We start from the raw sequence: 23,501 nt of genomic DNA on the forward strand, positions 1-23,501 counted from the left end.
ACTATTTTAAAACCACATCTAAGCACGATTGGCTTTAATACAGTTATTGTATTTTTCTGTCATAGAAAGTTGCTTTATGGAGTAAATGAAATTGCTGTGAAAGTGCCTTCTGTTTTTAAGCTTCTAATTAAAGAGGTAAGACTGCCGTATATAACTCAACAGTAGATTCATCAATTGGGAAAGAGTCATGTATAAGAATATATTGTTTTTCTACTCCTTGATTTTGCTTTATATTTTACTTGGGAAGTAAAAATAGGAAAAAATTGTTTTTCTAAAATGGGAGTATGTAGTTTTTATTTTTATTATATAGATTTCTTTTCTCATGTTTATGTATCACGTATAAATCTTCTCCTGTCTTACAAGTGTATGTAACTTCTCATTCCCTTTGTTCCTTTCTTCACTTCATATTGGAAATGAAAGGAAGCATGTTCTTGCAGTGAGGGTTCATTATAACTGCCTTATCTGTATGAATAAAGGATTATGACTAAAGGAAGTTGGTGAGTAACTGCTTAGCAGAGGAAGGCTTGCCAGTCCTTTTTGTTCTGGTTTTTGGCAATAGATAAAAACTTGTATTGGGTGGATACTTTACTAGAAATATGATTTGTTCTCCACCAGTTTCTTAGAGTAGCCATTTAATGCTGCCTGCAAACATAGTTTAGTGTACTGACTAAAGGGTTTAGGATAAAAAAAAGTTCTAGGCTCTGGTGGTGAACTCCTTTAATCCCAGCATTGGGCAGCAAAGGCAGGTAGATGATGATCTCTCAGTGAGTTTGAGGCCAGCCTGGTCTACAGAGTGAATTCCAGGTCAGCCAGTGCTATCCAGAGAAACACTGCCTCTAAAAACCAATATAAATAAATAAGTAAATTTAGGAAGCCCCATACTTTGAGAGTATTAGTAGCTATCTTTGATTTTTTCTTTTCTTTTTTTTAAAGATTTATTTATTATAAACACAACATCTTGCCTCCATGTATGTCTGCACGCCAGAAGAGGGCACCAGATCTCATTACAGATGGTTGTGAGCCACCATGTGGTTGCTGGTAATTGAACGCAGAACCTCTGGAAGAGCAGTCAGTGCTCTTAGCCTTTGAGCCATCTCTCCAGCCCTTATTTTTTCTTTTTAAGAAAAACATTTCTACCTGCTTCTCCTTTATGGATAAAGTTGGAATGGTTTCTTAATGTTTCATTTGGGTTTGAGTAAAATGATATTACATACTTGAAAGTGCTTTGAAAAGCACAAAACTAGCAGTTGTAAAGACATTGGGAGAAAATTAAGGAAGATGAAATACCATTTCATAAAATTCATCACCAGGGCTTTCTAGAGTCTTTTATTCGAGACTAAATTCTGAGATGTTTCCTTTGAGATAACAAAACAGTTTCCTCATCTTATCACATATTATCTTTTCTTTATATGTCATAATGAACTTTTGAAATGTAAGTAAATTTCTTTTAAGTTCATTACAAAGCAAACATTAGTTCTGTTTGATAAAAGCTTTTATGTTTTAGCCCAGAACACAGAATTTATTACCAATAAATTTACTTTAACAAAGTATAATGCAGAACACCTAAATTCCTACAGGTTTGCTTTTTCTAGTTGAATCTGTATTTGGGTTTGCCATGAATCTAAATGAATGCAAATAATTTAAGCTTATTGGCTCAAATTTTAGTATGTAATGGGAAGAAATAATACAGAGCTCATCCTTTGGTTGTGCTTATTTATTGATCTAGTGAAGTTGCGGAGAATTTACTGTTTATACATATCTTACTCCATTTTTTATGGTTAATTTGTCTTTTTTTTTTTTTAAAGGTTCTCAACCCATTTTACATTTTCCAGCTGTTCAGTGTTATCCTGTGGAGCATTGATGAATATTATTACTATGCTCTAGCCATTGTGATTATGTCCATAGTGTCCATTATAAGTTCACTGTATTCCATTAGGAAGGTAAGTCAGTATTATGTATTTCAGAAATACATTTTCATTGTGTAATAACTTGTAAGGTTTGCAGGATACATAGTACTTGGTATAAAGTACATTTAATGTTATATTTGCATAAGTACACATACAAATCTTTCGTTTGTTCATTTAGACAAGGTAGCTAGGGTAGCCTTTATAGCTAACCAATCCTCCTGCTTTATGCTTGGCCCTTGGAAATTTTTTTAAATGTGTACTGGTGTTTTGCCTGCAATTATGTCAGTGTGTCCCTGTTGCCTGCAAAGGCCAGAAAAGATAATTGGATCCTCTGGGACTAGAGTTACAGAAGATGTGAGCAACTATGTGTGTGATGTGAATCAACCTGGGTCTTGTGGAAGAGTAGGCAGTGATCTTAACACTTAAGCCATCTCTTCAGCCCTGGCTTTTTTCTTAAGTTGGGGAGGCAGAGAGGGCATGGGAGGGATCAAATATTTATTTTTTGTGCTACTGGAGTTTGAACCTAAAACTACACATGCTCTCTGACCTACACTCTTAGATGTTTGTATAATCAGTTACAAGATGATTATTCAGAAGTTGTTGGCATCTGGATCTGCATATTAAAGACTGAAGTGTTGAAAAAATAGTTTTCAAGGCTGCCTGATTTAAAGTATATCTTTGTTTTGAGCTAAAGCAGTAATTCTTAGATTCCTAACTTTTGGGTATGTACATGAATGTGTTCACATGTAAGTGAGTGTAGTTGTGCCTGGAAACCTCATTTTGATATCTTTCTTCTTGGATTGTTCTCTGCCTTATTCACTGAGGTAGGATTTCAGTTGAACCTAGAGCTCAACTAGTCTAGCTAGCCAGCGTGCTCTAGGAATCCCGTCTTTGCCTTTTGAGTGCTGGGATTATAGGCAGGCCGCCATGCCCACTTAGCATTCACATAGGTGCTCAGATCTGAACTTGAGTCAAGTCTTAGTGTTCTATTGTTGTGAAGAGACACCATGACCATGACAATTCTTGTAAAGGAAACATTTAATTGGGGCTGACTTACAGTTTAGATGTTTAGTCCATGGCAGGAAGCATGGTAGCATGCAAGCAGATGTGGTGCTGGAGAGGTAGCTGAGAGTTCTACATCTGGATCAGCAGGTAGCAGGAAGAGAGAGTCACTGGGTATAACTTAAGCATTTGAAACCCGAATGACCACACCTCCCAATAGTGCTACTCCCTATGGGCCTATGAGGACCATTTTCATTCAAACCACAAGTAGCAAGCGCTTAGCCATGGAATCATCTCCTTATCTCTTGACTTTGGACCTTTTATGTAGGCAGAACAGTAAAAAAAAGATCACAGTAATTGAACTTTCTTTGTTTTCAAGTATCGAGACCAGATTTTTATTATTTTAATTTCTTTTTTCTTTCAGCAATATGTTATGTTACATGACATGGTGGCAACTCATAGTACTGTGAGAGTTTCAGTGTGTAGAGTAAATGAAGGTAAGTAATTCCAAAGAAGTTTGAAAAAAGTGAATGAACACAAAACTTGTTCATGTGTGAAGTATGACCGTTTTGTATGTGTATATGTATATTTGCAAATTGCATTATTTAATTGCATGTGTGTACAGTGGCATGTATGGAAATCAGAAAACAACCCATGGGAATCCCTTCTCTTTCTACCACATGGATCCTGAGATTGAATTACGGTCATTAGGCTCGGTGGCAAGCACCTTTACTCTGTGCCACCTCACCAGCCCTATTATTATTTCTTCTTCCTTTCCCTTCTTCCCTTCTTTCTCCTTCAGAATTGAAAATACACATTTAGATTCCTGGATTTGTGGGCAGTTCATTCCTTTACGTAACGTTGTGAGTATCGTTTTGTATCGTGTAGAGGCAATTTGCTGAGCTCTAGGGAAGCATGATAACCATCGGCAAAGAGTGGTGAGTGCTGTGAGGGCACAGTGAGCACTTAATACTAGTGCTTTAAGTCTTCAGGGTGGATTTTTTGAAGTCTAAGAATGACTATTTATTTCAGTTAGCCAAATTAAAGACAGGTGAGGAATTAGTTGTACGACAAGAAGGAGAGGATATTAAACACCCAGGGGCCTGAAGTTAAGACTGTTTTCTTTTAAAGGGCTTTAAGCAGATAGCATCCTGTTTGCTGTTAGCAAAACAAACAAAAACCCCAGTAATTCTGGCTTCCATGTTTAGACTGGCTTATCAGGGAGTAGTGCTGAAGGCATCTCCTGGATCAAGAACAGGGTTGTAGAGTTAGCAAGAAAGGACATGGGGTTGAAATGTGGGCATTGAACAAGATTTGGTGATAATTGAAAGTGAGGTCTCAGATCTATACAGCTGGGTAGGTGGATGTTTGTGTTACATGGGGCATAGTAAAAAGGAAGCAATGATTGTAGGAAGGAAGGTGCATGGAACACTTAAGCTGTCTGAGATACTGAGAAGTGAAGGATAGCATAATATCATGGTCTTTGGAGGCAGTAGCCACTTCGTTTTCTCCAGAGTTCAAAATCAGTCTTCATTTTTCATATTTTCCATATTCTTCCCCCCTCCTGCCCAGTGATGCAGTCTTCCTCGCTTCCTGCCCAGTCACTTCCTTCTCTCACCAGAATCTGCCACACTTGCTGCCATCTTATTAATTCTTTGTTTCTTTTTAAAGTTTGTGTGTGTGTGTGTGTGTGTGTGTGTGTGTGTGTGTGTGTGTGTGTGTGTGTGTGTGTGTGTGTGTTTTGTTTCTGTATTATAGTCTCACAGGCTGGCCTAGACCTTGTTATATAGCAGGGATGACCTTGAACCTTTGATCTTGCTGCTACAAAAATTCTTAAGATTGCTAGACAGCCTAATAGTTGGGGTACTTTTTCAGGGAAGAGCCATCACACCCTGCTTGAAGGTTTTTAAATCTACACGTTCAGAGACCCGAGAGAGGGTCTTGCTGGACTCAAATTCATTATCTTCCTGCTTTTCATCCTTTCAAATGCTGAGATTTCAATTTTCAGGGAAATAATGAATTAAGCGATATTATATTTTTAATCAATTTAGCTTGCTGTATTTTTTTGTTTGTTTGTTTTTCGAGACAGTGTTTCTCTGTGGCTTTGGAGACTGTCCTGGAACTCGTTCTTGTAGACCAGGCTGGTCTCGAACTTACAGAGATCTGCTTGCCTTTGCCTCTGCCCGAGTATTGGGATTAAAGGCGTGCGCTTCCACCGCCCGGCGCTTACTGTATTTTTAATTATTTAAAAGACTAAAACATTGAGAGGAGTTGAGACATAAATTGCAGTAGGAAAAGAATACCTCTGGAAAGAAAAAAGCATGGTAAATTTTTCATGTTTCCTTTAGTTTCTGTGGAATTAAGAAATCTAAATTCATTTGGCCTGTTTCAGCAGAATTTCTTTTTGTTTTTGTTTTGTTTTGTTTGTTTGTTTGTTTTTGTTTTTTGAGACAGGGTTTCTCTGTATTGTTTTGAAGGCTGTCCTGGAACTCGCTCTGTAGACTAGGCTGGCCTCGAATTTATAGAGATCCTCCTGCCTCTGCCTCCCGAGTGCTGGGATTAAAGGTATGTGCCACAAACGCCGGCTTCAGCAGAATTTCTTGTGTAGACTTATGCAATTATTTTAAGATGGCAGATAGCCAGAGTTGGTGATTGACAGGAGTATGGAAGTGTGAGGGCGTGCTATTACCTGTGCTGAGTCAACGTCTTGTCAGGAAACAAACTGCCTGGTGCTTATGGAGGCCCAAATATAGTATCAGATTCCCTGGAACTGGAGTTACAGATAGTTGTAAGCCTCCATGTTGGTGCTGGGAATTGAACTCAGGTCTCATGGAAAATTTAGCCAGTGACCCTAAACCTAGCCATCTTTCCAGCCTTGATGGCTGTGTTAATGTAGTCTGTTGGGACTCTCCATGTGATACAGTTTTGGTATTAACCCACTGTATCAGTAGATTATTGAGGGCAGGAGACTTTTGATTATCATTTGTTTATTTGTTGTGTTTTTATTCCAAATTAAAGAATAATTTCTTCTAACTTTTTTTTTCAAAATCAGAAATAGAAGAAATCTTTTCTACAGACCTTGTGCCGGGAGATGTCATGATCATTCCATTAAATGGGACAGTCATGCCTTGTGATGCAGTACTTATTAATGGTACTTGCATTGTGAATGAAAGCATGTTAACAGGTAAATGGAATCACCAGTATGGCTAGTGTTTATGATAGTATTAAGTTTACACTTTTTCAAAATCATATCATTTCTGATAGTGATTTTGTATGTATGAGTAGACTACTACATTCTGAGCTAAAAACTAGTGCTAAGTAATGTTTTGGTATCGACCACATTCCTGGACCTGCTTCTTGCCACTCCTTGGACATAGGGAAAAAGTTTATAGTAAGGGAAGATGAAAGAAGTCTGTACCTACAGAGATTGCAACTGTGTGAAAAGTGGGAGTAATTCACAGTCTAGAAGTAGATCTTTTGGTTTTTAAATTGTGGATTTTTAAATCTGGCTAGATATTATTTCCTACATACTATATTTTGAGACTGAAAACACAGTGTAACATATATTTATACACTCTTTGAAAGAAATGTGAATGCTATAGAGAATTAAATTACAAAAAGAAAGACCCTTATAATACTTTTTCTTTCTCCCTTGCTCAAATTTTCTGTGTTACTATGGTGTGTTTCTGTCTAGTGGTGATGTCATGACATCACTGGTTACCGAAAGTAACAGTGTTTTTATCTCTGTTCTTAAGAATGTGTTCTTTCGTTTTTGAGTTTTTTGAAGGTCAGTAAAAACAATTTTCAGATAATGGCAGGCATTATTTCTGAATTATGAAATCACTCTGAATTACTGTGGGAAACAGCTTGGTATTTCTCAGTGAACCAATTGATGGACAAAAAGCTGATTATCTATACCATGTTGTCCATATATACAGCAGTTACTAAATATTATAAGGAGTACTATTAATTTTAAAATATTCCACTTTTTTCTAAGTTTTCCTTTAACATTTGATTTTCTTAACAGGGGAAAGTGTTCCAGTGACAAAGACTAACTTGCCAAATCCTTCAGTGGATGTAAAAGGAACTGGGGAGGAATATTACAGTCCAGAGACACACAAGCGGCATACTCTGTTTTGTGGGACGACTGTTATTCAGACTCGTTTCTACACTGGAGAACTTGTGAAAGCCATAGTAGTTAGAACAGGTAGATAACAACTCTTGAATTTGAAACCTATGGATATTTATAGAGAGATTCTGATTGGGAAGGTAAAGATATAAGTAATTTTTCTCTTTAATTTTTGAAAGGATTTAGTACTTCCAAAGGACAGCTTGTTCGTTCTATACTGTATCCCAAGCCAACTGATTTTAAACTCTATAGAGATGCCTACTTGTTTCTGCTGTGTCTTGTGGTGGTGGCTGGCATTGGGTTTATCTACACAATCATCAATAGCATTTTAAATAAGGTATGTAACTTTTGATATGTTTGCTTCTTAATTATTTCACATGTGGTTGAAGTTAATTTTAATACTAAAGCAAGCTATGACACTGGTATCTATTATATTAGAAAGCAAAAATATATTGGGTAGCTTAGGCAGGAAAATTGGAAGTTCTGGGCCATCCTGGGTTATATAGCAAGACCCTGTCTCAACAACAAAACCCCCGCAAGTATAGAACATTTCCATCATAGCATTATCATTTATGTGATGTGAAGCATTCATCAAAAAAGCTTTTTCTTACTTATAGAATAAATTAAAATAATATATACAATAAAAACATGTCATGTTTATTTAGCTATGTTCTGTTCCTAACTCTGCCTCTAGGGTGCTGGGATTACAGGTGTGCACCACCATTCCTGGCTTACCAAAATTTCTGAACACTTAATTGAAGGCACATGTAAGAGACCATGCCTGATTTTTTTTTTCCTAGCTGCTGGAGAGACTGTCCAGTTGCTTGTAGGATGAGAGAGTGTATCAGATACTTGATTTGAAGGTAGTCATATGAAGAATGCAAGTTGTTAGAATGAGACAAGTATTCCTAAGAATACATACTTGTCTCCTTTAGCTGTCAGTTCATTGGATAGCTGATTGAATCTTTAGTTGATTAAGAATTCTCCCCAAGCATTGGGGTTTTAGCTTAGGGCCTTAAACATGCTAGGCTACCATTTATATGCCTGTGAAAATCTTTGAATAAAGAAATTATGTCAATAATATGGATGTATATACTTACATAAATACAAAATAATAATGTTTATTTTTTCATTAAATTGGTAAATATTGTGAGTTTGATGTTTATTTTTATGTTAATTGTAGAAAGAAGTTCAGGAAATAATTATTAAGTCTCTTGATATCATTACGATTACTGTACCACCTGCACTTCCTGCTGCAATGACTGCTGGAATTGTATATGCTCAGAGAAGGCTGAAAAAGGTTGGGATTTTCTGTATCAGTCCCCAAAGGATCAATATCTGTGGACAGCTGAATCTTGTTTGCTTTGACAAGGTTGGTTTGGCTTCATAATCATTATTGTGTTACTTTTAAAACATTTACTTTATGAATTAACTAACCTGCCTTTATTTTTAATGTTTCTGTACTTTCCCACTTCCCCAGTTACTTAGCATGTGCAGATTTTGAAATATTTTTTTCTCCACTCTTCCCCTCACTTTCCTGATACAGGTTTTCACTATATAGCCCTTGTTGGCTTGAAATTCTTTTGTGCACACCAAGACCGTCTCATACTTACAGAAATCTGCGTTCCTCTGCCCTCCTGAGTGCTGGGCTTAAAGGCATGCACCATTGTGCCTGGCCCCCTTGCTCATTACTTATGTGTTTGTTTGTTTAATCTGCTTCATATTTGGCCTGCATCTTTGTCTATATAACACGTGTTCAGTGCCCACAGACTAGAAGAGGACCCCTCTTCTAGCTACCACATAGGTGCTGGGAAATTGAACCCATGTCTTAAGGAAGAGTAGCCCATATTCTTAACCCAGGGAGCCACCTCCAGCTTCCCTTTCCCCCACATTTTTCAAGGATACATATGCTTGTCGTTTTAGCATCTGGGGGAAGTGTGGCAAGATGGTAGCTTGAGCCCACAAGTTCTAGGCCATCTGGCAACATGGACTCTGCCTCAGTATCTGCTAGTAATAAAAGTTAAGATATATGGGTGTGAGAGATGCTCAGTGTTTAAGAGCACTGACTATTCTTGCAGAGAGGACCAGAGAACCTGAGTTTGATCTACAACGCCCACATGGTACTGCACAACCTTTTATGACATCAGTTCCAGGGGATCTGGTGCCCTCTTCTAGCCTCTAGGGCATGCATAGGATGAACAGATGTATATGCAGATAAAACAGCCATACATATAAAAGAAATTAATTTAAAAAAATTTTAAACTCTTAAGATACATTAGTGAGATTATATGGTCTTTTGTATTTTTAGGTAATTCTGATGTGATAGGAATAGCCTCTATGAATATATATGTACTGTGATTTTTTTTAATTACTCGTGTATATATATACATTTTTAATGTCTGATTTTATTGAATCCTCAACCATTTTTTTTAACTATTAGCTTGCCCCCTAATCTGTGCTGTTCTACCATTACATCTACAGATGCTGCTTGTTTTTGGTGGGTAGGTAGGTTAACTGGTACATTTTGTTTATAGTGTTGGTACATGAGTAAATGTAGTTAGTTAATGCAGGTAGGTGCCTTCTTGTACTTGAAGGAGTCATAGTGCAAGTGCTGTTGTACAGTTTCCCTGGCAATTACGAGCTTCTGTCTCCCCATTGTGTATATGTAGCATAGTTGTTATTGATTTGAGTCTTAATATTTTATTTTCTTTTTTGTGAGGTATTGTCCTTACATTGTGCATGTGTACTTTTTTATTTTAGACTGGAACTCTTACTGAAGATGGTTTAGATCTGTGGGGAATTCAGCGAGTGGAAAATACCCGGTAAATATTAGCTAGATTTATATATATGCTTCAGATATCATTTAAAATTTATGGTGTGTATGTAGGCAGGTGTGGGCATGTAGTCAGAGCACAATTTGTAGGAGTGGATTCCTGTCCTCTAGCATGTGGGGCTGGAACTAAGGCTCAGGTTGTCAGACATGGTAGCACATCAGGTGTTTGGGACAAGCACCTTTATCCCAAGCTGAGCTGTCTTTAACTGTTTTTCAGTTAGCATACAAATAGATTTCATTATGGCTTTTTTATTCATATGTATTTTGCTTTGTTCTAATTTATCCCTCTGTCGCATTGCTTCCCCTGATGCCACCTCTCTACCAGACCTAGCTTGATTTTTTTTTTTAATTTTAATTACAAACCTGAAAAGGTGTGTTAGAATGTTGGACTGAGTCTAGAGATTTACTAACCTAATTCAGTATGTATTCTCTGTTTAGATTTCTTTTGCCAGAAGACAATGTTTGCAGTGAGATGTTGGTAAAATCTCAGTTTGTTGCTTGCATGGCTACTTGTCATTCACTTACAAAAATTGAAGGCATTCTTTCTGGTGACCCACTCGATTTGAAAATGTTTGAAGCCATTGGATGGGTAAGTTTTACCTTCTTGTTATAACAGGGTTTTTGTGTGTTGTAGGCCCATCTTAAGCACAGCTATATGTATAGCTGAGGATATCCTCCTGCTTTTACAAACTCCTAAGTATTGGCGAGAGCCTTTTTCTTGTCTGCTGCTTTGGTTTGTCCCCACCAGTCGTCTGAGCTCTGCCGCGTTGTAGTCCCCAAATAACACACAAGACGCTGTATTAATTATGACGCTATTGGTCTTGCTTGTTTCTCGTCTAAGTATTTCTCTTACCGGAGAAAAGTTTCCGTGCTTCTTACCTCTATGGCGGTTACATGTTGACTCTCTGTGTTTCTCCTACCCAGAGTCCTCCTGGACTCCTAGTCCCACCTATCTTGCTTCCCTATAGGCCAATAGTGCTTTATTGACACATACACAGGACTTCCCCCATCACCCTTACACTCTGTTTATGTGGTGCTAGGCTGTATATTTTTATCACTTCTCCCTGCCTCTCCCCCAAGACTTCAGCTCCAACACAGTGCCAAGCCTCAGCTGCTCTTCCTGATCCCCTTCATGCCTTCCAAACAAGTTATCTACATGATTCTAACATGTTACCAATGTGGGATACCAGCATGAGATGCAGCCTTGCCCAGCCGGGGCTATATTGTGTGCTGACCCTGAGGAAATAGTCCCAGAAGGTTTCACTTCAGTGATTCTGGTCTCTTTAATCACTGCTAATTCCTTAGCCCCAGCTGACTAGCATCAGTTGTCCTAGCAAAGGTTCCACTTCAGTGGTTCTGGTCTTTTTATTTTGTTTTGGTTTTTGAGACAGGATTTCTCTGTGTAACAGATCTGGCTGTTGTAGACCAGGCTGACCTTGAGCTCACAGAGATCTGCTTGCCTCTGTCTCCTGAATGCTAAAGGCATGCTCCAGATGACCAGAAGCACAGCTTCTTAATTCAAAAATATTGCATAAATGGCTTTGATAGAATTGTTTCTTGCCGTTGAATCTTCACAAGACAGATAGACCCCCACCACTCAGTGCCTTTTCTAGCCCTTCCACAATCCTCCCCAAAACATGATCAGGCCTGCCATAGCAATACCCCACAGCCTGGTACTCATTTCTGTTTTGGTTAGTGTTTCTGTAGTTATAGTAAGTACCATGACCAAAGGCAGCTTAGGGGGGGCTTACGGTTCCACATGGCATCCATCATTTAAAGAAGTTGGTATAGGAAATCAAAACCAGAACTTCTGGAGGTTGGAACTGAAGCAGAGGCCATGGAAGAGTACTGTATACTGGCTTGTGCCCCAGAGCTTGCTCAGCCTATTTGTTTGTTTTTTTTTTTTTTGAGATAGGATGTTTCTACAATAGCCCTGGCTGACCTGAAACTCAGAGGGGGGGGGGGAGAAGGGGGGAGAGAGAGAGAGATCCACCACCCTCTGCCTCACTAGTACTGGGATTAAGTATGTGGCACTAGATCTGACTTGAGTTTTCTTTCTCATACTACCCAGGACCTAGCACCATCTATCGGGGATATGTTCTCTCTTGATCAATCATTGATCAAGAAAATGCCCCACAGACCAGTCTGAAGGGAGCATTTTCTTTGTTGTGGCCCCCTCTTCATAAACTTGACTTAAAACTAATCATAAGACAATAAAATAAGATACATCCTAATTTCTGAGATGGTCAGATATGGGAAAGTGTCTTGTAGAATTGTGTAAATTTAATAGTTTAAAAGTTTTTCTCGGGCGCTGGTGGCGCACGCCTTTAATCCCAGCACCCGGGAGGCAGAGGCAGGCGGATCTCTGTGAGTTCGAGGCCAGGCTGGACCGATAGCCTCCGAAACAATACAGTGAAACCCTGTCTCGTTTTTTTAAAAAAAAAAGTTTTTCTCTAATTACTGAGTCAAATTAGCTCAGTTTTATTACATGTGAATTTAATACAGACTTTTGCTTGAGCTTGTGTCTGGTTTGGTGGCATGTTTATACCAGGCACATAATTTGCTGCTGAGCTTAAACCCCTGGCCTCTTTGAAGTTGTGGGGTTTTTTCCCCTCTTCCCCCTCTGCATTATTGTTGTGTGTGTTTGGTTCTCTTCTTCAACTATTGAACTCTCAAAATCAAAAGCAAATAATCAGGTCTGCAGAGAAAGCATCCTTGTATTATAGGCTAAAAATACTTAAAGAGTAACAATTGTGTGCCTCCAGCTCATTCTGAAGAATAGCAAGCTTCATATTTGCTTCTTTATTCTACTTCCAAGTTTGTTCTCCCCTCATCCAAAGGTCGACAGGTATATGAGCAGCTCCTTTTATGTTTTATTTATGTTATTATTCACATATCCTTTGGCATAAATTGCTTTTTTTTTTAATGGCCCACTTAAAAATGAAATGAGCCGGGCGTTGGTGGCACACACCTTTAATCCCAGCACTCGGGAGGCAGAGGCAGGCGGATCTCTGTGAGTTAGAGGCCAGCCTGGTCTACAGAGTGAGTTCCAGGACAGCCTCCAAAACAATACAGAGAAACCCTGTCTCCAAAAAACAAAAAACAAAAAACAAAACAAAAAAAAAGAAATGAATATGGAATTTTGTGATTATGTTGAATGTTTTCCTTACAGATTTTGGAAGAAGCAACTGAAGAAGAAACAGCACTTCATAACCGGATTATGCCCACTGTGGTTCGTCCTTCCAAACAACTGCTTCCTGAATCTACAGCTGCAGGAAACCAAGAAATGGTATGATCTCACTTTTAATTCTAGTTTGGAAGTACCTCTAGGAGAGGGAGTCAGGTATCTTATCCTATGCCAATAGACACAAGTGGGTTTTTTTGTTCTTTTTCCAAGAGGGTTTATTTGTAGCTTTGGAAACTGTCTTGAAACTCCCTTAGTAGATCAGGCTGGCCTCGAACTCACAGAGATCCGCCTGCCTCTGCCTCCCAAGTGCTGGTATTATAGGTGTGTCCCCCTCAGTGTTTTAACTGAGCTTATCAGAAAGATTACCCCTTGTGTGCTACAGGCATTGTCTGTAAAATGTTGAAATTTAATTCTAGTGCCCTTTTGTCCTTTGCCATTTACACATGTGAAAGTTAATCTTTTTAGTATGCATTTGTATCCTTAGAATTACACACAAAGAATTTTTAAAAAGGTACTCTTCTTAGTTTTACTCTTAAGTGAATTTTCAGTATTTTTCTCATTTATTTTAACACTTAATGTGTCAATATTTTTGTGATTCCAGAATATTTGAAAATGGATTTCCCACCTTATCTCTCCCTCCTCCCTGCTAGGAATTGAAGCCTGGGCCATAGGTATTTTACCAGGTGGTCATACCATAAAGCTACACTGTTAGAGACAGCATTCCATTTTCATGGGAGGTGTTTAGTGGGACTCTTGGGTTCAGACTTAAGTACTCAAAGTTGCTTGTTATTTCCTAAATGTATTTTGTAAACTTTTCCCCCAGCTGGTGTATATTAATGTGTACTTCATTCTGTTGTTTCTAGGAGCTGTTTGAACTTCCAGTAAGTGAAGAATGCTTTCTTCTTCTTAGATAAGTACATTTATTTGCTTTTATTCTTAAGCAAGAATAATAAATCCTTTGTGCATTTTTGAAATTGAATAGGCTGTTTATGAAATAGGAATTGTTCGACAGTTCCCATTTTCTTCTGCTTTACAACGGATGAGTGTGGTTGCAAGGGTGCTAGGCGACAAGAAAATGGACGCCTACATGAAGGGAGCCCCTGAGGTCATTGCCAGTCTTTGTAAACCTGAAACAGGTAAGGAAATAACTAGTTTCTGGGTAAACTTGGGTTTATATGAATGAACTTACAGTAGCAATTCTAAAATTAAATTTCCTCTTATTTTTAAAAGTTCCAGTTGATTTTGAGAAAGTTTTAGAAGATTATACCAAACAAGGTTTCCGTGTAATTGCTCTTGCACACAGAAAATTGGAGTCAAAACTGACATGGCATAAAGTACAGCATATTAGTAGGTAAGGCTGAGTGGCTTTCCTATAGTTCCCATAATGTGTCCCTTATATTCCTATAAGTCATGTAAATAATGGCATGCAATTGTATATTTGTAGGTGGAATGTGTATATTGTAGCCTTGTTTTGGGTGTTTGGAGATAAAACTTTGTTTTTTCCCACTTTCATTCTGTATTGTCCTTTTTTGTTAGTTTTTTAAGACAATTTCTGTGTAGTCCTGGCTATCCCAGAATTCACTGTGTAGACCAGGCTTGCCTGGAACTTAAGTTCTGCCCGCCTTTGCCTCCCAATACTGGGATTAAATCATGTGCTCCCAGACCCTACTCTATCTAATTTTTTTGCCTGTGTTTATAATTGTTTTATCTGGAGGTACTTCTAGTTTGTTGAAATCGTTATCAGACTCTGTTTTTTATTTTGATTTTTAAGTTGTGTGTATGGATTTGTACATGTGATTATAGTGTCCATGGACACCAGAAGTGAGTTGAGTAAGCCCCTTGAGCTAGAGTTTCAGGCATTTGTGAGGTACGTGATGTAGTTGCTGGGAATTGAATTTGGGTTCCCTTTCAAAAGTGGTGCTATGTGCTCTTAATCACTGAGCCTCTACCTGTTAACCAGATTTTTTACTGTGTGCTAGGCATGTTCTAGGAGCAATAAATGATTCTGTTTATTTTCCTAATGGGAACCAAATACAAATTTGTCCAATGATTATCATGAGTCACACTTCTGTTCTTTTCTTCTCTCCCGTTTCCCTCTATCCTTTGTTGAATAACATTACTGACATCTTCTCCTGTGTGAATATGGTTTTATATTTGACTTAGTTCTTGTGGCTATGTTAAAGTCCTGACAAAAGCAATTTAAAGAAGAAAGGGTTTCTTTTAGCTCACAGTTCAGGATATAGTCTTTATGGTGGGTCAGGGCAGTCAAGGCAGTGGGAGCTTGAAGCATCTAATCCCGTCCATTTGGGAAACAGAAGTGTGCACATGTGCTGCTCGTCTCTTTTTCTCCATATCTACAATCCAGTATCCTAGCCAGAGAATGGTGCCACGTACAGTAGGTGGGTCGTCCCACGTTAACACAATCAACAAGATAACCCCCACAGGCATGCTCAGAGTCTTGTCTGCAGTTGATCCTAGATTATTTGTCAGGTTGACTGACAGCTGTTAACAGCCATCACATTCTCTCTGTTTCTATTGTTATAGTTGATAATGGATTTAACCTTTAAGGGCAGTGCTTTTAATATTTCAGGCTGTGTTTAGTATTTTGTGTAAGCAGAAAGGAATATAGTTTGTCCTGATATTTTTGCCTGTTTTAGAGAGGTGATCTGAGCATAAATATTTTAAAAACAGGAGCAAACAAAAACAGAGCAAGGGGTCTGGCTGGAGATGTGACTCAGAAATTGAAAGCACTGGCTGCTTTTTCAGAGAACCTGGGTTTGGTTTCTAACATCTTCATCTAACTTCTGTGGGCTCATCATAGTCATATATGCAGACAAAACACATACATACAAAAACAAAAACCTAGTAAACTGTTACACAAGTCACACTGAAAATCGTGGCAATGTCCTAATTCCCACAAAAGAACACACTAGTAATGTCACCTTTTGCCATTGTCCCCTAAAGACTAATTGTTCAGTCTCCTATAGTTCTTAAGACTGTCATTCTGTTTCCTTGAATAGGTGTTTCTTTTGGTCAGAGTATCTATCCCTCCCTGTTAAATGTGTCTGTTCTCTTTAAGATCATCTCTGTGTTTTGCTTCATAGTAACAGGTTTTTTTAAAACCATTCTCTTAATCTTTACGTTTTAGAATTGTGCAGTTCATTAGAGTGTAAGATATCCATGATATTTGACATTTATAACATCTTAAGAAATCAGCTGGACCCAGAATTGAGAGTCCAATAGGAAACTGGTCAGTGCTACAAACCTAGTAGTTTCACATCGTTTCAACTGTGTTTTGAACACAATCAGATCAGGCCTCCTCTTTCTTCCGCAGTGTCTTTATCATTTGTTATGAATTATTTAGAAGAAGGTTTAGATTTCATAGATAAATACCCCAGTGTCTTTATTGTTGAAATTTCCCGTGTTGTGTGTATGCTTGGGTTTCTGTGTTTGTAGGTCAGAGGTCAATGGTAGGCATTTTCGTCTATTGCTTTCCACTTTGATCTTTGAGACACAGTCTCTCACTAACCCTGGAACTCACCAGTTCACCAGTACTAACTGGCTAGCAAGCTTCAGGGGTTCTCCTATCTCTGCTTCCCCAGCACTGGGATTACAGGTGTGTTCTGCCAAGCCTGCCTTTTCAAATGTGTGCTGGGACTCCAGAGCAGATCTTCATGCTTTCATGGCAAGTATCCTGGCTGAGCTCTACCCCATCCCTGTTGTTGATTAATCACTTGATTGCACATCTCACGTTTCAGGCTTTCGTTCCCAGTTTTGATAGTTTGAAACTTCGTGGTCAAGGCACAATCATAACTTTGTCATTGAACAGACTTTGTCACCACGATAGTGTTGAAAGAATGTTTTTAATAAACATCTATTAGAGAAATGTATTTAAGGTTGACCTAGGGACTTGAATATTGCTGGTGCATAACAGATATTAAATTACTGAAGTAGTAACATTCTGATTAACTCTTAGATATCACTATTCTAAAAGATACATCTGTGCTCTGAGCGGATCTCATTGGTACTGCTAACAGTTATTTTTATGTTTGCTAAGGTAAAGGATTGTATTTTATAGGCATTTTGTAGAATTAAGACCTAAGGAATCCATTATAGGTGTATCTAATGTACTTCTGGAGTAGCTCCTGGTGTGCCCTATATTTCATAAGGGATACAAATTTGTGCTTTTACACTTTTGGATAAAATGCGAGTATGCCTTAGTGCCAGAACTGATTAATGTTTACAGATGATCTTTGTATTTCATGTGAGGTTAATTTTTATTTCAACATATTAAACCTTTGTTTGGGAACTATTTTTTGAGGGTTAAGTATGTTTTGTTTGAGATACTGAACTGGTACATGTGAGATAGTGAATTGGTACATGTGGTTCATTGAGCATGTTAGTGTTTTACTTTATAACTTAAAAGACAGTTTAGATTTAGACATTTTGGATTTCTCTGACAGTCTTTTGTCCCAACTAAACCATTGTGTATTCTTTTTCTTCAGAGATGCCATTGAAAACAACATGGATTTTATGGGATTGATTATAATGCAGAACAAATTGAAGCAGGAAACTCCTGCAGTACTTGAAGATTTGCATAAAGCCAACATTCGAACTGTCATGGTCACAGGTGAGCGTGACTGTGGAGCTCAAGTTGTGTAATATTAATGAAGGCTGCGCAGTTAGTTATAAAAGCACATTCTTTAGTGGCTCTACCATGTATTGTGCTATTTCAACTCAATAATTTCCCACGATGATAAAATAATCATAATTCTCCCTCTGATTTCTAACAATCTGTTTATAGAAAATGATTGAAACATTTTAATTCTGTTCCTTTTTGTTCTGTTTACTGTACCACGTGTTGTACATTGCTCTGTGCTATTTGTCTGTAAATGTTTCTTGGGCTGTAATGGTAAATTCCTGAGCAATAAGTGCATGCTTTGTTCATTTGGGGGATTGTTTACAATTTCTAGTGTTGACATGCATAGAAAATGACTACCACGTGTTTGTTAGAATTAGATTAGAATTTTTAAAATTATACTGCCTTTCTGTATTATGTGTATGTATGTGTGGAAGTCAAGAGACTAGCTTGCAGAAGTCCATTCTTCTTCCATGTAAGAGCTGACTCACACTTGGTTATCAGGCTTGGCAGCAGAGCACCTTTTCCAGATGGCTCATCTTGGGACCTCCTTGTTCTCATTCTGTTCTTCCTGCCATAGGCACTATAGTAGATGCCTAGTATTGTTTCATACATCCCTGTTTCCCTTTCAACCTTAATGTATTTCAAATATTTTGGAAAAATAGGTGACAACATGTTGACGGCTGTCTCTGTAGCCAGAGACTGTGGGATGATTCTACCTCAGGATAAAGTTATTATTGCTGAAGCATTACCTCCAAAGGATGGGAAAGTTGCCAAGATCATTTGGCATTATGCAGACTCCCTGACACAATGTAATGAATCATCAGCAATTGACTCAGAGGTAATATTTATGTTGTCCTTTTAAGTTTGTTCATTTGAATTTAGTCTGAAAATAAAGAACAAAAGATGGTACAGGAAAATCCAGTATTAACAGAAAAACTAAGTGAAAATAGAGGCTATGATTATCACTCCAGAGATTCTCATTCATTAGCATAAGAATCATTTAAATTTGATATTTAGTCAAAACTGAGAACTACAGTTTCAAAGTGTAAGAATCTCAAATACAGTTTTAACCGTAATCAGCAGTAACTGATGCAGGCAGTTCATAAAAATGAAGTTCTAGGGTGCTGGCACACTCTTAATCCCACCAGAGGCAGGTGGATCTCTGAGCTAGTCCTTGTCTCCAGAGTGCATTCCAGGACAGCCAGAGCTACACAGAGAAACCCTGTCTGGAAAAACCAAAAGCAAAAGACATTTAAAAAAAAAAAAAAAGCAGTTCTCAGATCACTTCAAAGTAAAGTAGATCTTACTTTCACTTCTTTAGTGCCAGCATCATAGCTCTGGTATTTGGTCTTAATATTTCTTTTCTTCCCCCCCCTTCAAATAAATATTATAAGTAACCTTTATATTAATTTTTCCTTTTTAAATAAATGGTACGTTTTTGTTGTTGTTGGTTTTGTTTTTGTACTTTTTTTTTTTTTTTGAGACAGGATTTCTCTAAGTAGCCCTGACTGTCCTAGAACTTGCTCTGTAGATCAGGCTGGCCTTGAACTCAGATCTGCGTGCCTCTACCTCCTGTGCACTTTGACTAAAGGTGTGCACATCACCCCCACCCCCTTGCAAATGCTAAGATTTTAGTAACATGTGTAATCTATAATGTGAAATAATCCAGTCTTAGAATAAATATATTCAACCTAGAACTATATATATATATATTTTTTATTTATTTATTTATTTATTTTGGATACAGGGTTTCTCTGTGGCTTTGGAGCCTGCCCTGGAACTTGCTTGGTAGACCAGACTTGGTCTCGATCTCATAGAGATCCACCTGCCTCTGCCTCCCAAGTGCTGGGATTAAAGGTGTGCGCCACCACTACCCGGCTAGAACTATATTTCTTGATATGGCTGTTTGAATATTGTTCTTATTGTCTAATGTACAGGCTATTCCAATTAAACTTGCCCATGATAGCTTAGAGGATTTTCAGTCTACTCGCTATCATTTTGCAATGAATGGAAAGTCATTTTCAGTGATTCTGGAACATTTTCAAGATCTTGTTCCTAAGGTAAGTACTACGTATTTATGTATGTCTTTATGAGCTAACTGTGGACATCATTTTTTTAAAAATGTGAATTATTTTCTAGTTGATGTTACATGGCACCGTGTTTGCTCGAATGGCACCAGATCAGAAGACACAATTGGTAGAAGCATTGCAGAATGTAGAGTACGTATTCATGGATTTTTATGGTTTGTTGGCTTTTTTCTCTCAAAAGTTTTAATTTCATTTTCACATTCAGAATAGTAATTATTATTTATGTATAAGCTGAGCATCATTAATCCAAACACCAGAAATCTGAAATACTTTAAAATCTGAAGTCACAATAGAATTTAAGCAAGCATTCCAAAATGTGAAAAACTCCAAAAATCTGAAGCACCTTTTATAACAGATGAGAAATATTTTAAGTTAATGTGCATGCTTGTGTGTGAAAAATTGTTACCTATAAGATAGATAATTTTAAGTATGCTTTTAAAAACAAGGTCACCTGCGTGTTTATCTGGCTGAAGTAAAATACCCAAAATCCTTTCTTAAGCTCATACCCACACAGAAGTCATTAATTTAGTGCTCTTTTCATTGAAATTTTTGTGTGTGCATATAGTTATAAACAAGCCCATTCCCATTTCCTTCGATCTCCCCCATCTTTCCCTTCCCAGACTCATGTGTTCTTTCTTCTTTTTTCAACCTAAACTCAGTCCAGTTAGTGCTACTTGGATATATATTGAAAGAAGAGACTTTATTAATTTTGGTTGTTTTGTTTGTTTTGAGCACAGTGCCTTAGCTATCCTTGAAATCTTTATCATCCTCCCAAGTTCTGGGTTTATAGATTCACAGAAATGCTCTTGGTTCATGACTCTGGAATTCTAGTAACCAGTAATGTTTGAAGTTTCTAAGTGATTAATCTTTACTCATAACACAAAGTGTGTTCAAAAGTATACAGCCTAAAGCCGTGTGCTCCACATAAGGAAATCATCTGTCCATGTATAGACAGAGATAACTTACTTCTCTCATTCCCGTCTTAGCCTGAATGTTCTGTCTGGGTTCACCTAGTGTGAAAACGCATTGAGCTGTTAGCTCTTTGTGACTGCTGGAGAATCCACTACTTTATATGTAAATTGTAATAAAATCTTAAACTTATTTTTTTCTTAGTTACTTTGTTGGGATGTGCGGTGATGGTGCAAATGATTGTGGCGTAAGTAAAGTTTTTGTGATTTATTTTGTAGTTTTTTCTTTAGCCTGAGTTATATTCACTAAATTTAATCAGATTTCTTGAAACAATTAGGCTTTGAAGAGGGCACATGGTGGTATTTCCTTGTCTGAGCTTGAAGCTTCCGTGGCATCTCCTTTTACTTCTAAAACACCTAGTATTTCCTGCGTGCCAAATCTCATCAGGTAATAGAAATTGGAATCTCTTTCCCTCCCCACCCTCCTCCCCCCTCCCCTCCCCACCCTCCTCCCCCCTCCCCTCCCCTCCCTCCTCCCCCTCCCCTCCCTCCCCTCCCCTCCCTCCTTCCCCTCTCTCCCCTCCCCTCTCTCCCTCCCCTCCCTCCCCTCTCTCCCTCCCCTCCCTCCCTCCCTCACACTCCTTCTCTGCCTCTCCCTCCCTCCCCAAAAACCTTCAAGAGACCTTAATAAAGCATGTATGTATTTTGGCCTGTATGTAAGTATGTGTACCACATGCGTTCTTCATGTCCAAGGAGACCAGAAAAAAGCATCTGAACCCCAGAACTTGAGTTATGGATAGTTTTTTAGTTGCCACATGGGTGCTGTGAACCAAATGTCAAGTCCTCTGGAAAAACCAATGCTCCCAACTGCTAAGCCATTTCTCCAGCCACCACCCCACCCCCACCCACTTTGTAGCACAGGCTGGCCAGGAATTCATTATGTAGCCTGGGTGGCCTTGAACTTATTCCATATTCCTGGCTCAAAGTTACATAATTTTGTTCTAGATAGTGCTTAAAATATAATGGGGTAAATTATCATAAAGAGTAATATGAACTTGTTTTAATGTTCAGCGGTGCATTTGACCTGTAACTCATGAGTAACAGATTGATGCTTTTGTGTTGACATAATTGTTTTGGTATCAAAGCTATGAATATTGATGTTCATCTGTCATGATGGAATTGTGTTCTGAAGGACAAGCTTAAGTGCTGTTGATCACATGCCAATATTTCTGTTCACAGGGAAGGCCGTGCTGCTTTAATGACGTCTTTCTGTGTGTTTAAATTTATGGCATTATACAGCATCATACAATACTTCAGTGTTACTCTTCTGTATTCTGTGAGTACCAACACCACCCAGACATGTTCCTAATGGTCAGGCACCAAAGGTACTGGGCTTATTGTCAATTTTAAAAACATTGATTAAAAAGAAATTTATGTAGTATGTATTAAATTACCGTGAAATAATGAAGTTGAATCGCAGTGTCATTAACTTGGCATGTGTGTTCCTTAAAGCCTCCACCCATGGCCATAGCTTTGTGGGGAAGAAATGCTAATTTTGTTCTTTTTAGTCTGTAATACAGATCAGATTGGCTTTGCTTGTTTTGGATAGGATTTCATGTTTATAGGCTAGCATCAAATTCATTATTTGGTTGACGGGGCCTTGAAATCTTGATTCTCTACCGCTGTTACAATATGAATAAAGATATGTGCCATCTTGTGTTATAGTCACAGTTGTATTTAACTTTGCAGAAAAAAACCATTCCAGTAACAGTTGATAGAACTTTATGCACTTGGAGAAGACTGCCATGAGATTTGCTATAGGTTCACTCTATTGGATTATGATTGGCGGGATCTCACTATAGATTTCCTAGTAATCCACACTGTAACATCCTAATGGTACCTTTGTGAACATTCCCTTTTTACTATTTACAAACGCATCAGAGGGAAGACTTAAAGTATGAAGAAACTTAAGATACTGACATTTGAGAATGCTGAGTATTAGAATGTTGAATATTTTGAGTAAAAATTTCCTGTCAAAATTAAAAATGGTTTGTCAAATTTTAAAGTAAAACCTTTTATACTAACATTCAGTCAAAGTTAAACAAATGATGTTATTGTTGATTTCAAAGGCAAATGTATTACAGTTTTTAAGCAGGTTCAGGTATCATTTTGAAGATGTCATTCTTGGAGGGAAATACAAGACTATAGCCTGGCAACAGTGCTATGAAAACATTCTTAAACTTAATAATTGCTTTTGTAGATCTTGAGTAACCTCGGAGACTTTCAGTTTCTCTTCATTGATCTGGCAATCATTTTGGTAGTGGTATTTACAAGTAAGTATTTTACTAATTTTCTTGATTTCAAAGCATCTGAAATTTTAATTTATTGTAAGTAGCTTATCCTACTCCAGTCTTACTGTATATGTTCTATTACTGACAATTTATATTTTGCCTGATCTGTTTTCTAGGCTGGAAGTGAGTTATAATCCTGGCTCATAAATTTTTTTTCTAGTTTTTGGGCCCTTTTTTTTTAACCTCCAGAGTGGATTTATTTACAGCTTAGGGGCCAAAAATACTAACTGCTCACCTTCCCATTCTTGCTCATTAGTAAATCAGGAGAGGATCCTTGGTCAACCATTATGGATTTGATCCTTGATGCATTATCTTACTCTAACAACAGGGTTTGGTTTTTCTCTTTTACTGAAAATAAATTCTTCTCTCATACAAGACATCCCAAACACAGTTCCGCCTCCCTCCGCTGCTACCTCCCCCTACTTCTCCTTCTCCCCCTGATCTGTCCCCACTCC

General features: G+C 37.9%; 1 protein-coding gene across 6 annotated transcripts in view; it reads left to right on the forward strand.

The window, feature by feature from the left end:
• The window catches only part of Atp13a3 (ATPase 13A3), a 78,695-nt gene that overhangs the window by 32,066 nt on the left and 23,128 nt on the right, over nt 1–23,501 (forward strand). For all 6 annotated transcript variants that reach the window (XM_040750984.1, XM_040750986.1, XM_040750983.1 and 3 more), the window contains 21 exons: nt 66–135; nt 1,806–1,940; nt 3,334–3,406; nt 5,962–6,093; nt 6,937–7,116; nt 7,218–7,375; nt 8,222–8,410; nt 9,799–9,860; nt 10,310–10,460; nt 13,044–13,160; nt 13,922–13,939; nt 14,041–14,194; nt 14,289–14,409; nt 17,564–17,688; nt 18,363–18,538; nt 19,638–19,760; nt 19,840–19,919; nt 20,901–20,943; nt 21,034–21,143; nt 21,935–22,031; nt 22,956–23,028. In XM_040750984.1, coding sequence (XP_040606918.1) covers nt 66–135; nt 1,806–1,940; nt 3,334–3,406; nt 5,962–6,093; nt 6,937–7,116; nt 7,218–7,375; nt 8,222–8,410; nt 9,799–9,860; nt 10,310–10,460; nt 13,044–13,160; nt 13,922–13,939; nt 14,041–14,194; nt 14,289–14,409; nt 17,564–17,688; nt 18,363–18,538; nt 19,638–19,760; nt 19,840–19,919; nt 20,901–20,943; nt 21,034–21,143; nt 21,935–22,031; nt 22,956–23,028 — 2,387 coding nt within the window. The remainder of the gene's footprint in view (nt 1–65; nt 136–1,805; nt 1,941–3,333; nt 3,407–5,961; nt 6,094–6,936; nt 7,117–7,217; nt 7,376–8,221; nt 8,411–9,798; nt 9,861–10,309; nt 10,461–13,043; nt 13,161–13,921; nt 13,940–14,040; nt 14,195–14,288; nt 14,410–17,563; nt 17,689–18,362; nt 18,539–19,637; nt 19,761–19,839; nt 19,920–20,900; nt 20,944–21,033; nt 21,144–21,934; nt 22,032–22,955; nt 23,029–23,501) is intronic.

Source organism: Mesocricetus auratus, unplaced genomic scaffold (assembly GCF_017639785.1).
Source record: "Mesocricetus auratus isolate SY011 unplaced genomic scaffold, BCM_Maur_2.0 Super-Scaffold_100008, whole genome shotgun sequence".
Classification (NCBI taxonomy): domain Eukaryota; kingdom Metazoa; phylum Chordata; class Mammalia; order Rodentia; family Cricetidae; genus Mesocricetus; species Mesocricetus auratus.